The sequence below is a fragment of the Zosterops lateralis genome, assembly GCF_965231275.1.
Source record: "Zosterops lateralis genome assembly, chromosome: 1".
In the NCBI taxonomy this organism is placed as follows: Eukaryota; Metazoa; Chordata; class Aves; order Passeriformes; family Zosteropidae; genus Zosterops; species Zosterops lateralis.
In genome coordinates this window covers 3486260-3502372 of record NC_139762.1, presented here as the reverse complement: position 1 = coordinate 3502372, position 16113 = coordinate 3486260, and the positions used below count along the sequence as shown (strand labels likewise).

Sequence of the window (16113 nt, the reverse complement as noted above, 5' to 3'; positions counted from 1 at the left end):
AGGGATTTGAAGTACATGGCAGGAGCTCCTTAGGCAAGAAAGGTGAGAGTAAAGACAATGATTTTTCTCTTCCAGACAAAATTCATGCATGTCTAGAGCAAGAAGAACAAGGCTGATGTTTGGCCTGAAACAAAAGAGAAGCTGAGCTCACAGGCACTGTCCTGGTTGTTGTGGAAAAGTGTCTGAGCTCAGGGAGGTGCTGCAGCTCTTGCCAGGGGAACAACTGCTGTGTCTTTTACCTGACTGGGAAAGGACTGGCAGAACTCTAAAGGGGAATAAGAAGAGGGACTGTGACTTCTGGCCAAATCTCCCAGCTCAGTGTACCAGCTCAGGTGCCATCCCATCCTCTAAGGAGATTTTCCACAACCCTGAAGGACATCCTGAAACATGACCAAACATGCAGACAGATATTCCATGGGGTTGTTGGATGAGAGGTTTTCAGTGCTGTAGCAAAGAGGGGCATATTTTGGGGGAGGAGTGTGTCCATCCCAGTAACAAATAGCTTTGCTTGCATAACTCATGTGGAAAACAAAAATGGGGTGGGAGGAGGCATGGATTGGGATTATGGGTGTGGAGAGCCAGGTAAATAACTTTTATCCCAAGAGTGAAGGATGATAAACAGCAATGCCCTGAGTTGCTTTTGTGCCACAAACTGCCCTTTGCCCTCATCCTGGCAGTGATGGGTGTGGAATGGCAAATTTGGGGTGATTGAGCTGTCAGTTAATTTGGGGTGGCAGAGTAATAAATTACAGCAGGAGAGTATTGGCTCTGGATAATGAGTGTAGCTGCATTTCTGAGAGTGCAGAAAAATTGGTGCAATATCCTCTAACCCAGTGTCAAGTCCCTATTCCATAACCAGTGATGGGATAAAACTGAGCATTGGGTTATTTGTCCTGTTATTTATCCTGTTGATTCCTGTTTCAGTACACAGCATCTCCTGGACATGTGGATAATGTGGGATTTTTACTCTTAATTTTTGCCACATTCTCCCAGCTCCCCTCTTCTGGGAAGCTCAAATCAGTGTCTCTTGATCAGTATAAATCCCTCATGAACCTACTGTAGAACCTCAGCCCTGCCACTCGTTGTGACCTCATCCACAAGCCCAGGGCAGCTTCTCCTCTGAATTTTGGAAGAAGTGCTAATAAAACTTGAGGTTCTGGGATCACTGACTCAAAAATGCCCAGTCCACCTGATCTGCAGCTGGTGTAAAGGGGTGGCCTGACACTGTGCATGGATTGGTAAAGCTGTGGGAGCTTGGAGTAGCTCAATCCCATTTTTCCAAGTGTGGGTCACATTGAGACTGAGTCAAAATCTGTTTTCCTGGTTTTTCTCCTGGGAATCACCTGGCACGGTTTGAAAAGGTTACTGGGATCTGCATAGGAGTGTAGCTGTACCCACAGAAAATAACCCACCATTTTCCTGAACTCTTGATTTTTTATAAATTATCCTGGGTAGATTTACATACTCCTTCTTGAGGGAGGGGAGGATTTTTTTTTAAGAAACAATTTAATTTTCACCTCAGAGTCCCTTTTAAAGATTTTCCTTCTGGATGGTGAAAAGGCATCAGGTAGGACTGTGTTATCTTTTAGTTATGGCTCCTATATCCATTAGAACTAGGGAGGGAAAACCTTTGGAATTTGGTCAGTGACAATCTGTAGATTATTTTTGTTCCACCCTCTTGCAGGTGAAAAAGGAATTGGCAAAACCACAGGAAAGAAGCTGTGCTACAAAGGCACCACATTCCACCGTGTGGTTAAAAACTTCATGATTCAGGGTGGGGACTTCAGCGAAGGTAAAATGGCCTTTGGAAACTGCCAAGTTTAAAATGGAACAGAAATGTTATCATTTATGTGTTTCTAATGTATAACTTCAGGGAATACCATGAAAATATTAAAATGCCATAAAAATGCTTCATTTACTGTGAAGTAGAGCATAGATCACCCGTTCACTGTTAATTTTTAGAAGTTCTAAAATGTTTCAACTGATGGAATATTTGTTTGGAAAAGTGTATTAAAAACTCTTCACTGGAGGGTTTTATCATATTCCATCTTATTAAAACAATTCAAATCCAAACTTGAGTCTTAACTGCCTTTCACTCCTGTGGCTGCAGTAGAGGCAACATTGATGGTGTTCTCTTGGTACAGGAATGTAACCATTTGAATAAGTTTAAAATTAATAACAAAGCATTGAATGAGCTAGAAATGTTTTAAAAGTCTCCAGAAGGAGTTTTCCAGGATTTTTTATTCCTTTCTTTTAATACCTGTACTTACCAAAATGTTTGTTTTCACTTTGTCCTGAAATGCTGGGCCTGATGAAATGAGCCTCAAATATCCTATTTTGAGAGTCAAAATGGTGCTGGTGGGATGTTGTGCACAGCTTTTGTGTAAATGAAACCAAAAGTTTTAATTGCTGCTTTTAATGTGTAGGTAATGGAAAAGGAGGTGAATCTATTTATGGTGGCTATTTTAAAGGTAAGAGCAAATATGTCTTTGCAGATTCTTTGTTCAGTTCTGAGATAAACAAGTCTTGATTCCCAAACTACTTAATGAAAACAGGTCCACTCATAGATCACCTTTTGCATGAAACTAATGTTGCATGAGAATTCCTTTTATGTGCATGACTTTCAGATAATTTTTTTGTTAATATTTAACTTAAATTGACAATTAATTAAGGCTAACATAATTGGTTAAACATGACTTTCAGCATGGAGGCTAGGCAACTTTATTCATGAATAAACTCCTATCTTCCTGCCTAAAACTGTCAACATATTCTTTTGTTTATAGAGAATGTGGTCTTTTGCAAAATGAAAAGGTAAGAGACAAAAGCTCAGTAACACAAATTCAAACTCTGTTCCCTTGTCCCCTCCCTAGTAAATATATAGACAACTGCTAAGTCCCTTTGTAGATGGATTTCTGTGTTGCTTGGAGAAATGAAGAGTTCTGTGTCTAACCTTTCTGAGGGTTAATGACTTATTCTGAGAGAGAATCTCCGTAATTCCAGCTCTAAACAGTGATTTCTTCTTTTGTTAATGTCCCTTTTCCTCCCCTTCCCTATTCAAGGTTTGTATGCTCAGGGTTCGTTCCTGATTTTATTTATATGCTACATAAGTAATTTTCCTTGCGAAGAATTGGTAAATAAATGTAGAACTATGTTACCTCTTGTAAAAATCTGTTGGGAGGAAAATGGTGAGTTTATAAATTGCTTGTTTAAAGATGTACAATTATTTCTTGAAAAGAAACCAGGTGGTTACTGTGATATTCAAGTGTTAAGATAGTGAATATATTTATTTACAGCCGCTGGTTCTGTGTATATTGCAAGTAGCTCTGGTTAGATGCATGAAATTAAGTTTTTCTTGAAAAAGAGATGGAGTTTGATGTGGGAGTATTTAAGTTTTTAGTGAAGGAAAGGCTTGAACAGATCCATTTACTAAGAAATTACTGAGGGTTTGTTTCTCACGGTGAGTGCTAAATATGCAGGATTGTGTTTTGATATGTGATCTAAAAATTAATAGCTTTGCACATTCAAATTAGTATTTTTATCTTTGGAAATGACCTTGAGAAGGTCTGGTTTTATATTCTGCTGTACAACCAGAACTCCTCTTTAATTCACTGCAATATGAAATGCATGTTCAGTTTAGTCTTAATTGTTTTTATGCTTAGATTCAGATATAGAGAGGTGGTTTTTTTCCCTTTTTTGCTGAGACTTCCAGTTTTGAGTGGAGAGGTGGCATCTTTTAGTGTGCCATAGCAGGGAAATAAATGGCTTTTTCTCTTGATCATTCCACCTGGAGTGTAAATAACAATATCATGTATGTTAATGCTTGGTTTAGAATGTCAATAATTCTGCCAACCTTGTTCTTATCCAAATAATTCAGGATTTAAATCCATAATCGAATGTTTATTGAAGACACTCATAATGACTTGAATTGTTTTTAATTAGAAATGTTTGCACTATATATATATCTGCACCATTTTCTTTAAGAAACAAAGCTTTGTCTCAACTGTAACTTGAGCTGAAGAGACTTGTTTAAACCTGATTGTTGTTTTTCCCTCCAACCTGTTCCCCCTTTCTCCAGCAGCAGCAGAATTTCTCCTTAGATCATCCATAAGTTACTAAGAAAACAACCTGCCTCCCTTGCCAGGGGAAAAATCTGACAAACATGTTTTTTCTTCAAACAGATGAAAACTTTATTCTCAAACATGACAGAGCGTTCCTTTTGTCAATGGCAAACCGAGGGAAACATACCAATGGTTCCCAATTTTTCATGTGAGTAGATGTGATCCCACAGTGGAGCTTTTCTTACACAGAGAAGCGCTGTTCATGAGAAAGATGGTATTGCTAAATTATCCATGATCCATTTATTGCTAAATTCTCCATTATCCAGATCCTGGCTAGGACTGCAGTAGGAAATGTTAGACATCACTCTGTTTCCTTGTGCCATTCATTTGGATTAAAGCTGGTTGCTCCATGGATGTTCCTCCTTTGTGGCTTTTTTTTTTTCCCTAAAAATATGGTTTATGGTGAGTTCTTAGTGGCCAGAAAAAAGATTCTTTGCCTTTGTGTGTGCACAAATCTCATCAGATTATCTGCAGATGATCATGATGAGTGTTATATTCAAGGAGGAGTGAGATCTAGAGGTGCTTTGTATGGTTTTGCTCTTGAAAAAAAATGATGATTTATGGTTTCCTTTTGAGAGGGGTGTTTTTGTTTGTTGTTTTTTCAGGAGGAAAATGAGTGAGGCTTTTGTTTATTTGTTTATTTTTTAATTTGATTATGGTGATTACTATTATTAATTTTGTTTGAGTACTTGTTCCTGACATGCTTTTTTTTAATACATATCCTGCATAATTCTATTAACTTGTGCATATACCAACACTATGTAAAGTTATGTGCTGATAAGCAGATTTTTACTTCATTACCATTAAAAAAATGCCAATTTAGTAACCACACTCTGTTAAATTATAGAAATTACATAAAACACATTCACCTTTACTCATAAATAAAACACTCAGGTCTGATAATTGAGGGTTTCCTGCTCAAAGCAGGTGTATTTTAGGTTGACTATCAGTATTTTTCAGCTTGCAAACTCTGTGATTATTCCTCTTCTTAACTCCCTTTTCAAAATTGCCTCCTGTTAGTGCTGAACAGTTTGTATTTGGGAAGAGCAGGTTGATAATTCCAGTCTAGAAATACTTTGTGAAGCAGCACTGGGGTTTCAAAAGTAAATTTTAGCATAGTTACTTAACTAGAAAAAGTGTTTTTTTTCTTTGCCATCTTTCTTGGGGGATAAGAATGAATGGCGCTTCCCTGTCTTCAGTAAAGGAGTAAATTGTCCTCAAGAGTCTTGGTTTTTGTTTTTTTCTTTTCTTTGCCTGAAAAAGATCTTCAGTATGATATGACATAGTTCAGATAAGAAACATTTTTAGGTCTTTTTCCTAAAAAATGTCCTAAAAATGGAAGATGCATGGGAACCTAAAAGAAAGTCTATCACAGTTACTACTGCAAGAGAAATAAAATAGTTTCAAAAGCTTGTTTTGTGTTCGCTTCAAAGGAAATTTTAGATGTTGTGCTTCATTACAATAAATCTGAAAGGATTTATGTGCACATTAATATGGAAAAGAGTTTATATAAATACAACTCCATGGCTTAATAAGCTCTCTGAAGGAGTTTGTTCATTATTTTTCCCTTGATGACTTGCCTTTGGGTTCTCTTGCCTTAATTTTCCGTTTTTAAGCTTATCTGAACATTAAACATGAAAACCTAATGATGTCACATCAGTCAAGCAGCTGTCATTTGAGGGCTCTAAAGTTTCTTTTCTCTCCTGCATTTGATTCCAAAGTCATCTTCTTTTCCCTGATGCTTGGTAGGCTCAGCCTGTTCAATCAGATTTAAACACCTTGTCTCTCCTCACACACCAAAACAGCCCAAGATTGTGTTGGATACTAAATTATAATTAACACAGGACAATAAATGAAGACTATTTAGAAGCACTTTGATAAAATACAGAAGTATTTTAAAAGGTGCAGATTCTTTGAAAAATTCTGGGTTTTTTTTCATAGAATCACTGTAAGGAGAAGTGTGAGTTCAGTGGGAATTGAGGCAGAATAAGAGACCTAAAATCTTCCACCTGAGCTGCCTGCAGGAATCCAGAGCTGGTTTAGGCTCCTGGGGTGTCCTCTGTGGCCTTCAGGGTGAGGATGCTCTGGAGCTCTTGCCTTACCTGCCTGCCTGTTCAGGTTTTTGGGGTATCTCTGATGTCTGAAAAGGCACCAGCCTGCCCTGGAGCCAGGGAGGACAATCAGGATTCCAAGTGGGAAAAACAGCTCCTAAAGGTTTTATCTAAAGGCATTTTCTGCCTTCACTTTAAAATGTAGTTTATTAAAGCAGTTAGTCTTGCTGGGTGGCATTTGTCTGATTACATTAGGGAATATAGAGTGCATCTATAGAGCTTTCTTTTAGTAAAATATTTTCTTCCTTTACACTTTAAGCTGAAATTAAAATGTGAGGTTTTTTATACTCCCAGTAATGCTCAGTTTCTCTGTAGTTTATCATAAGAAAAAATATTCTTCAAATGTTTAACCCGAAAAGTGTGTGATAGGCAATCCTCAGGGGTAGCCTTCAGGGTTTTTTTAACATTTGTATCTATTTAATTTAATTGATTAAGTTTATAGAAAGGGAAATAGTTCATTTGAGTTTCTTTAGAAGCTTCTTTAGAAGCTTCTTTAGCTTCTTTAGAGCTCTGCATTTGTTTTCAGGGATGAGAACTCCGTATCTTGTCCACATCTAATGTAGCAGATAAGGAGTGCAAATAAATGATTTTCTTTTATGTAATAGTTTGTCTCAGTAGGGCTAAAATAATAGCAAGGATTCTGGCTATTAGCAGTATTGTTAATTCATCAGAATTCCCTGCTCACCACAGAAAAGTTTTATTTGGAATAAGAAGTCTTCACAGGAAGTAATCAGGCACCCACAAAACAGGCACAACAAGACTCTGGAATGCCTAAAAGTTGTTTTAAAATTGCTTTAAAGTGGTCAGGTTTACTTGAAATAAAATCTCCAGAGTTACCTTAATGTAAACAGGCATCTGACCCATCCTCAAAAAATCATCAGCTTTCTTAGATTAGTCAGGAATTTCTCTGGCATGAAGGAACTTGGAGGATTTATGGGCAGCAGTGAGAACTGGGCATGGAAAAGGCAGTGGAGGTGATGTTAGGAAGCTTCAGGAAAAGCATGGGCTGAAATCAAAGCTTCGGTAGAGAGTGCACAGTGCAGCGGTGGGAAGAGTCACAAGTGTGTCTGTGTAGTATCAGAAGTGCTGGTTTAATGCTTGTAGACTAATTCCCCCTCTCTTTTTTTTTTCCCTTACTTGAGTAGGAGCAACAGTTGGGTGGGAAGGAGAACGTGTAGCTGAGGGAGGATTGTGAGTTCTGTGCACATGTGCTGTAAATAGGCCAAGTCTGTCTCATGTGCCTGAGAAACATTTCCTGCTCTGGAGGAACACAGCATTTTGCAGTCCAGCAGAGAGGATCCAGAGAGAATCCCTTTAGATTTGTGAAATTCTGCAATTGCAGTTTTCTTTACCCAAAGGTTTGGAGCAGTTCATTGCAGGCTTGTGAAGAGAACTGTAAAGGCACAAGGTTAGAAATTGGCTCTTTGTGTCTTCAGGGAGCCCCACTCTGATTTTTTTTTTTCCTTGTGAATAACTTCCTGCAGAACCCTCAGTGATTTTGCAAGTGTTCTAAAACCATCTGGGGATGTTAATCTGTAACTGTCCTGTTTCCATGTGGGTGCTGAGATACAGAATCCATAGGATGGGGCAGAGATTGGCAGGAACCACTCCAGAATCTTTTCTTTTTCTCTATCTCCAGTAGCTGCTTTGAAATGCTGCTGCCAACATCAGCAGTAGTTACTGGGGAACACAACTGGAGCTCTGCACAAACAGAGCTGAGCTCTTCAGGGCCCTGATACCCAGGGCTGTTCCTGGGAATTCCATCTCAGTGGCTGGATTCCTTTGGGTGATGTTCTGGAGCCATGTGCTCCCTTCTCAGTCCAGCTCATCTGGGAATATCTTGTCTCTTTAGAGCCATTCCATCATTCCTGTGACCATCTCCCACCTGCCAGGGAGGAAATTCACAGCCCAAAATAGTGCAGCTCTGGTGAAAATGGGGGAATAAAGTCACATTAATGAGACTCTTGGTCCTCCCAGGGGCTCAGCTCTGTTTCCCCTCTCACACCAAATCTGCCAAGCTACGTTTGTAACAAACCACAAGTGCCCCAAGAAGGAAGAGTAGAGCAGCAATAGGAAGCAAAACAAATTAACCTCTTGGTTAAAAGAGGGAAGTTTTGTGTAATAATTCTTTTATTGCCTCTTCCAGCTGTGGAATTTGCTGAGGAATAAGCCCTTAGTGCAACCTTAAGAGGAGTCCTGGATTCTCTTATCAGCTCAAATGCTTGGAGTTCTTGCCTCTCTGTTCCACAGCTATTTAAAACTTGAGTCTGATTTCCTATTACTGACAGTTTTGTTTTTTTTTTTTTTTCTTATTGAGGGTGTTGTTGGTTTAATGTGTCTCTCAAGTTCAGCTTTCTTGCTCAGAATTAAATAGAATTTTTTGTTTTAAAAATGTTTTAACGTGTGGTGCCATGCCCAGTTCATAAATTGAAACAAAGGGACTGCTTTGATCTGCTAAATGAAGGATAAAATAATTTGGGAGGACTCTTGTTTTGATTTTACAAATTATTTCTAGATGTTACCAGCTCATTAAAAGTAGTTTGTATCCTTTTGGTGTCCCAAACCAGGTATTTTTCTAATCAACAGTTAATAATTTCCTTTTTTTTTTCTTTTTTTTCTTTTTTTTTTTCTGTGAATGAAATACCTTTGAGCTAATTATTGAACAGTTGACTAACACAAAAATGAAAAGATGTCAAATGGAAGGGATGATGTTGCATTATCTTTGAGCATGATTGGTACACGTGCACTTCTCACACAAGCAAGTCCCATTGGCTCAATCAAAAGCTTATGGAAAAATGGAAACATTCCCAGGATACTTTCATGTTTAATCAGTAACAAAAATACCGTTTCAGTGCTTGACTATGCAGAGATAATTAATCACCAATAGTTTATTGGTGGGGGGGGCGGGGCTATGGATAAGCTCAACTGATAATCCAGTTTTTAAACATTGCTGCTGCTCAGAATTACACCAGAGGACAAATCCAGTATCAGCTGCTGCAGCTGTTTAGGCTCTTTTGCAGCTGCAATGTGGTTTTTGTTCTAAAATTCTGAACAGAAGCAATCAATGCACGTATTTTAGAGAAAACACTGATTTTCCTTAGTTGTAGAAAAGCTTCATAGTAGGAGGAGGAGGATGGCAGCTGATTATGAAATGTCTGAAGTTGTGAATTTCCTGGCTGTTCATGTTTCCTTTGTGAATCCAAACGTTTGTGTGGCAGCCTGGGAAGTTTTTGTTTAGGGATGAATTCAGCAGAACCTTTGAACCCCTGTGGAGCTGCAAGCACATGAATAAACCCACAGAAATTGGTTCTTCATCTGCTTCAAGTTGGGCATTTTTTGCTGGATTGAGACTTAGAGGGGAGTTGGGGGCATTCTCTTTCTAACTGTTTGTTTTTGCAGTAGTTTTGCAAGCAGGTTTTGTCTTGAGTTTTGTTTTTGTTTTTAAGGAGAACTTTAGTTTTCAAAGTACCTTGTATTCTAAAGAAAATTTAGAGCCCTCTTTTAGGCATCCTTTTTCTGCATACAACTTGATTAATATTAATTTTGAACTTGTATTTAATAAAACATAGACTCAGTTTTGTCTGAAAATGTATTACAATTTATTTCTGCCATTTTTGTGTAAAATTTACAGAAACAGTGTTACATCGTGCGCTCCAAAGGTAATGTCTCATTCCTCTAAGGCTGTGTCCTTTCCTTTTCTTTCTGTTTTTTATCTTTCTTGTTTTTCTGATCATATTGTTATGTGCATTGAACCCTTTGTTAGGCCTGAGGTTCTTTGTGGGGGGAGGGTGAGAAGGTGCTTTTATCATAAAGATGATTTTTTTTCTCTTCAGGAGTATCTTAATTTAAACTTGAGTGAAGCAAGGTGTTTGTCCTTCTGTAAATAAACTTGCATAACAGTGTCTATTAAAAGGCAGATTTTGAATGGTTTAAATGACAAGAGCTCTATATAGAAATGTTCTAACAAAATATTATTTTGGGGGATGAACTCATCATGACTTTGGGTTTCCATAGTGCCAAGACAGGAGGTAGGTTTGCTCCTGGTTAAGTTCTGAAGCCAAAGCAAACATTCAAGGATTGATGCAGAAAACCTTGAAATGCTTTTTTAAAGTGCACCTTTGCAGAATAAATGTCAGATTACAACCCTAACACTGAGGTGAGAAAACTTTCAAAGGCACCACAAGGATTTGGGGCTCTGGAAGTTGTTCAGTCACCCAAGTCCTTGTGGTGCAGCTGAAAGGTTTCCCTTTGGGACAAAGCTTCTCCTGGTGAACAAGGACAGAAACCATGTCCATTTTATCTCTCCAGTAGCCAGGAGAGTGGGGAAAGCTCTGCTGGGTTTTAATGCAGCACTCACCCCTTTCTCTGCTCAGTAGGGACCAGTCTAAAGGCAGCTCCTGCTTAGGTAATTTGCTTAATTAGTCTCAAACGCTGCTGCAGCATGGCAGGAGCACCTGCAGCCTCCCCAGCCCTGGGTTTGATCCTATTGCTGTTTGCAGCTAATTCTAAACACTAAGTCTTCACTACTATTGGTTTCATTGAAGTAACCCACTTCTATTTTTTTCACCCCTTTAAATCAGCTTCGTAATTAAACCCACTTAAACTGTTTACTTAACAGCAGGTTGTTAATGCAGTTAACTCTTGCTTCCAGAGCTTCAAAAGCTGTAAGGATTTTTTCTCTTTCTAGCAATATGCTGTGTTAGCAAGGAAAAAAAATCGAAGAACACCCACTGCTATTGAGAAATTTAATGTTGTGTTAATAGCATTTATTCCCCTGTGTTAACCCAAAGAAGTTTTCTGCATTATTCAGTATTACTGAAGTGGATGGGCTGGTTGACATTTGGAGCTTAAAAAAAAAAATCAAGAGTGTAAACACTCCTGATTCACAGTTCCACCTTCTGGGATGTGTTCAGCACTGAAGTGCTTTGTGACCTAATAGTTCAAAACTCGAGGGAAGAGAAGTGTTTAAGAAGTAATATTTTATTCTAGCAGTGAAAAACTGACTTCTTCATACCAAATCTGTGTTATGGTAAATTTAGAAAAATCACTTGTGATTGATTGTTTATTTTGAGAGAGGAGAGTTCATTGGAAGAAGGCTTTAAAAGCACAATAGTGTTTGGGAGGAGAGAGAGGAAGAATGTTTTCACATATTAAAGTAACTTCAAAAGTGATTTCTATTTTATTTCTCCCCAATATTTCAGTATGTTCTGATGTTCTTTATTCAATATTCCTGCACAGCAGGATCCCCTGTGCAGCAGGAATTCAGGCTCACTTGGAAAAGTAACTTAGTTTGGTTTTGGAAAAGAATTCACAGCATTAGAATCCAAAAGATTTCTACAAAAGGCAGTTGCATTTTCCATTCAGGCTCAATGTTGAGAAGCTGAAAAACAGGGAGGAAATCTGCATTTATCAGTGAAGTGTAGGTGGCACAGAATGTCTGCTGTTGATTTTGGGAAGCCTGTGAGTTTTTGAGCTGAAGTGTTTGATGATTTAAGACCGAAATATTGCTTTGTATTCTGAGTCAGGAGGCCAAGCAGGTAAATGGGGAGTGAGAAAGAAGTGGTGGGAAGTGAGGGGAAGCAGAGAATCTCTGACGTACCATAACTCTTCTTTTTTTAAATAAACTGTCCTTAAAGTGACCTTGCAATCTAACAAGCTCAGAAACATTTAAATCCCACTGGTCACATAATATTTATCACCAAATTGTATCTTCTCTGTGATTAAAAATCGTAAAGTTACATGAAATGTGTATTTAGAGACACTTGGGAATCGTTTACTGCATGCATGAAATGATCCTTGGTACAGCTTTCAGTATGCACACCTAGCTAAACTTCAAACAAATACCGTGTAAAAGTTTAATAAAGCCTATATGTATAATCTGTAATTTTAATTTGTTAATTCCATGTATTTAACTGCATTTTTTCACTATTTTTGTCTTACCTTCACCTCTTTTTTTTTTTTTTTTTTCTGTGTCATTCTCCTCTTTTACTTCATCTGAATCCCTGATTTTATTTTATTTTACCATCTTCCCATCTTGCTGTTTGTCCAACAGAACAACAAAACCTGCTCCTCATCTTGATGGGTAAGAATCCTTTCCAATTTCTCAAATGGTTCCTAAAGTTTGAGGGTTGTATTGAAAGTAGACAACAATGGGGAAACAAATCCTTAATTCTGTGCAAGATTATACAATGGGACGAGATGGAAAACAAAAGATTCAGTTCTGTAAAAATTTCAAGTCGCAACTTATTTCCTAAAGCTGGACAAAACTTGAATTGTCTTAAATCCTAAGATTATTTCTTTAAAACTGGTTGCTGCCCTCAGCCCATCAATCTGGGAGTTGAATTGCCAAGTTTAATATATTTGAGCAGTCATCTCTTTTGGGGCATGTTTTTATCCCTAAAATTTATGGGGGAAATGGAAGACAGAAAGAGAAATGTGGTACCATAGAACAAAACCGAGGATTCTTTTATTTTAACTGTGCCTGCAATGCCGGGGGGGAATTGTATCCTGGGTTTGTAGTGACCTATAAATTATTCTTCTCTGGGGGGAAGACTTTTGTCATGTTTATAGATGGGCTTTTGATCTCTGTTGCACAAAACTGCAAAAATAGAAGAGTGGGTTAGGAATTATAATCTGTTTACCCTGCCCTTGTAGAGGAGAGAAGACTCCTTCAACTTGAGGGAAGTACTTGATGTCAGAATGGAAATTTGTTTCACATTGCATAAAATCTTAGCATTGTTGTCAATGTTAAACTTAAAATAATTTAAGAAAAGTCTTATTTAATGCATTAAGAGCTCAATGTTTCTACCTCAGACTGACTTTTTAAAATGTGAAATTAATTGGTAAATCATTTCAGTGGTTCACAGATGTTTTGTACTTTGTGAATACCCTTTTTGCCCTGCAGTGTGCACGTTGTCTTTGGACTGGTTATTTCTGGGTTTGAAGTGATAGAACAGATAGAAAATCTCAAAACCGACACGGCGAGCAGGCCCTACGCAGACGTCCGGGTCATTGACTGCGGGGTGCTGGTCACCAGGTCAGCCAAAGATGGTGAGTGCCAGCATTCCCAAATTTAGTGATGTTGGTGTTCTCTGAGAGTACAAAAACTCCACCAACAGCTAAAAATCATTATGGTCAACGTGTAGAATCCTAATTAATTCTTGTGAGCTTGTAAAATGTAGATCTTGGTGTAGGAGAGGAAGGCATAGCAAAAAAAAATATATATTTATTTCTGCCCTCAACGTTTGTCCCCTATTCATGGTAAAAGTTGACATGACAAACTCAAAAAGGAGTGAAAAGTCCTTTTTCTGTGTTTGAAAGAGGGAAATACAAATGCACTTTTCCTTAAGTTGGATTTTGTGCACTTTCCAAAAGTTTATTTCACGATTCTGTCAAGTTAATATATGCAATGTATGTGGTCAAGCTTATTTTTCCTTTTCATGAAGATTTAAGGAGAATAAATGATCTTAACTATATGTTTGGACAGTCTCTGTGAATTAGTGGAGTGTTATAAGTTTGCATTTTTTACCTAATTTCTGATTTTCCTTAAGGATAAGGTGGTTATTTATGTCCTTTAGAGAAAGTCATGAGGAGCCATAGTGTAAAAGTGTGAGGATGCAGAAAAGAGAAAATGACAAAGTTTTAAAAATCAAAAATACACAACTGAGCCAGCAACTAATTTGTTCTTAATCTTTGATTTGCAACCTGTGCATTGTTTCCAAAAGCACCTAAGTTTTTTTTACTAGGAGTGGTCTTTGCTTATTTTTGTATTCTGTCTTTGCTGGAAAATATTTGTATCATGCCAACATGGATTTAGACTGGGCAAAATCAGATGAATTTTTATTATGATTCTTTAATGTTGTGAAAAAGTTCACTGAGCTTTTATAAAATGGCCCATTTGTGTATTTATACATTTATAAACTTGTGTGCTTTGTGCTTTTACATGCACATACCTGTGTGCAGAGTGTAAATTGAAAATAACTGTTCCAGCTTTGGAGAAAAAGAAGAAGGTTTGCTCTGACTCAGAAGCCTCAGAGTCCTCCTCCAGTGCATCCAGCTCTTCAGAATCCTCCTCTGAGAGTGAGGCTGAGAATGAAAGGAGCAGGAGGAGAAAGAGGAAAAGAAGAGCTAAAACCAAACAGTCCAGGAAACGAAGGAAGGAGGAGAGGAGGAAAGAGGATCCAAGGTGCAAGCGAACCTCAAGCCAAAGACGGTGACTGGTCTCTTAAATTCAACAGTTGCAGTGAAATCTGGGGAATTCTGCTTTGTTTTCATGAAGTGCTCAAGCAATAAATATGAAAATGCTTTTAAGTTTGGGGGTTTGGTGCATGATTTTATAAAAAAACGAAAAGCTCTAAAGCTGAGCTTGTTGTTGAGTTTTCCATGAAATTGAGAAGATCTTTGTAGGTAGAAACAAGAGTGATGTTGAAATAACTAAATCCCAGCATGTGAAACTATTCAGGGCTCAGCACACCTGTGTAAACGTGAGACTTAATGCAAATTGCAGAACTTTGTCAATGCATTTGATTAGATTTTAAAAATACTTCACAACAAGTTTTAAATGAAAAGGAGAATTATCTGCTGTAAAGCAAGATCTGAACTTTCTCTCCAGTAACAGTGGCCCATCCTCCCTTTAGCCTGAAATGGGTGGTGGAACACATTTTGGTTGTTAAGCCAACTTTAAGTTCAGTGCAGCTTGCCTTGGAATCCATTGGGAAAGGGATTTTTGCAGGTAACTGTGATTTCTCACCCTGCCCTTTCCCTCAGCAGCCTTTCTGACAAGAGCGATGTCGCGGACAAAGTCGACCTTAGCACGAAGCGGGACAAGCCCGTGGTACGTCCTGAAGAAATCCCCCCAGTGCCTGAAAATAGATTTTTGCTCAGAAGAGATGTGCCTGTTGTCAATGTAGAGCCTGAACCGTAAGGATCTCCAAGCTTTTTATTCTGACTTGCTCAAAAGTGTGCATGAAATGTTCCTGTTAACGTTCTCTTCCTGGTGCTGCTGCCTGCAGTGTCAGAATTGCTACATGAGGTCATTTTGTTGTCTTTTTTACAGTTTCCTTTGTAATATTCCTTGTGACCTGTGCCAGGGGTTTTCAGTGAGATCTCAAAATTGTTTCATTGGTCTTTGAGGATGTTAAACTCAATTTAGAACAATTAATGAATAATTTCAGAAGTAATCATGCAGTGCAAACCAGAGGAAATACTTGATTGCAAGGGAAACTTAGGATTGGGAGAGGTGATTTTTCATATTTCTTAGACTGATGAAGAAACTTTGGTTCAGAATCAATCGCCTGGATTTTCGTGACTTATCAGTATTTGAAAATTAGAGAAAATACTCTTGCTTTGCTAAAAAGGAAGTCACAAGTTCACAAGATATTTTCAATGTTTTTGTACCTCCACTGTCAAATTTCCTTGCTTTTGTAACAGAGCTAATCCATTACAGTCCCAGGTACCTCTAAAATCAGTGTTGGGTTTGTTTGGTGTTGGGTTTTTTAATTTCCCTTAATGGTACAGTCTCCCATAAATCTTTTCTTGGAACATTACTTACGTTCCTAAAGATTCACTTACTAGTTCTGGGGATATTACATAAGGTGAAAGAAGCAAAGCTTTAGAACCTGTGAACTATCCTGAACTGAGATGCTGAAACTCTTCTGCCCCTGTTGTCTTCAGGATTTGTGCCCTAAACACAAGTTAACTTCTTGTGACAGTGTTTTGCAAGTTCATTGTTAGCATTAATTTCTGTGTCAAGACATCAGGCTGCACATTTGGTTGAAAACAAATACGTGTTGATTTGCCCCTTGTTGCAGAACTCTCTTGCTTTGTTTCTTGAAAAAAAAAAAAAAGCTGCATTCTGTCTGAAAATGAATGAATAAGATGATGAA

The 16113-nt window shown here is 38.0% G+C and overlaps 2 protein-coding genes across 7 annotated transcripts in view; one reads left to right on the top strand and one right to left on the bottom strand.

Annotated features, from left to right (window-relative positions):
* The window catches only part of SEC22C (SEC22 homolog C, vesicle trafficking protein), a 120084-nt gene that overhangs the window by 53534 nt on the left and 50437 nt on the right, over positions 1-16113 (bottom strand). The window lies entirely within an intron of this gene.
* The window catches only part of NKTR (natural killer cell triggering receptor), a 37127-nt gene that overhangs the window by 9115 nt on the left and 11899 nt on the right, over positions 1-16113 (top strand). For 2 of the 6 annotated variants that reach the window (XM_083860165.1, XM_083860161.1), the window contains exons 4-10: positions 1685-1792; positions 2427-2471; positions 4179-4266; positions 12282-12311; positions 13134-13279; positions 14219-14441; positions 14999-15148. In XM_083860165.1, coding sequence (XP_083716291.1) covers positions 1685-1792; positions 2427-2471; positions 4179-4266; positions 12282-12311; positions 13134-13279; positions 14219-14441; positions 14999-15148 — 790 coding nt within the window. Of the gene's footprint in view, positions 1-1684; positions 1793-2426; positions 2472-2783; positions 2812-4178; positions 4267-12281; positions 12312-13133; positions 13280-14218; positions 14442-14995; positions 15149-16113 lie in introns of those variants that run through there. The other 4 variants (XM_083860162.1, XM_083860160.1, XM_083860163.1 and 1 more) reach the window with 3 other exon arrangements.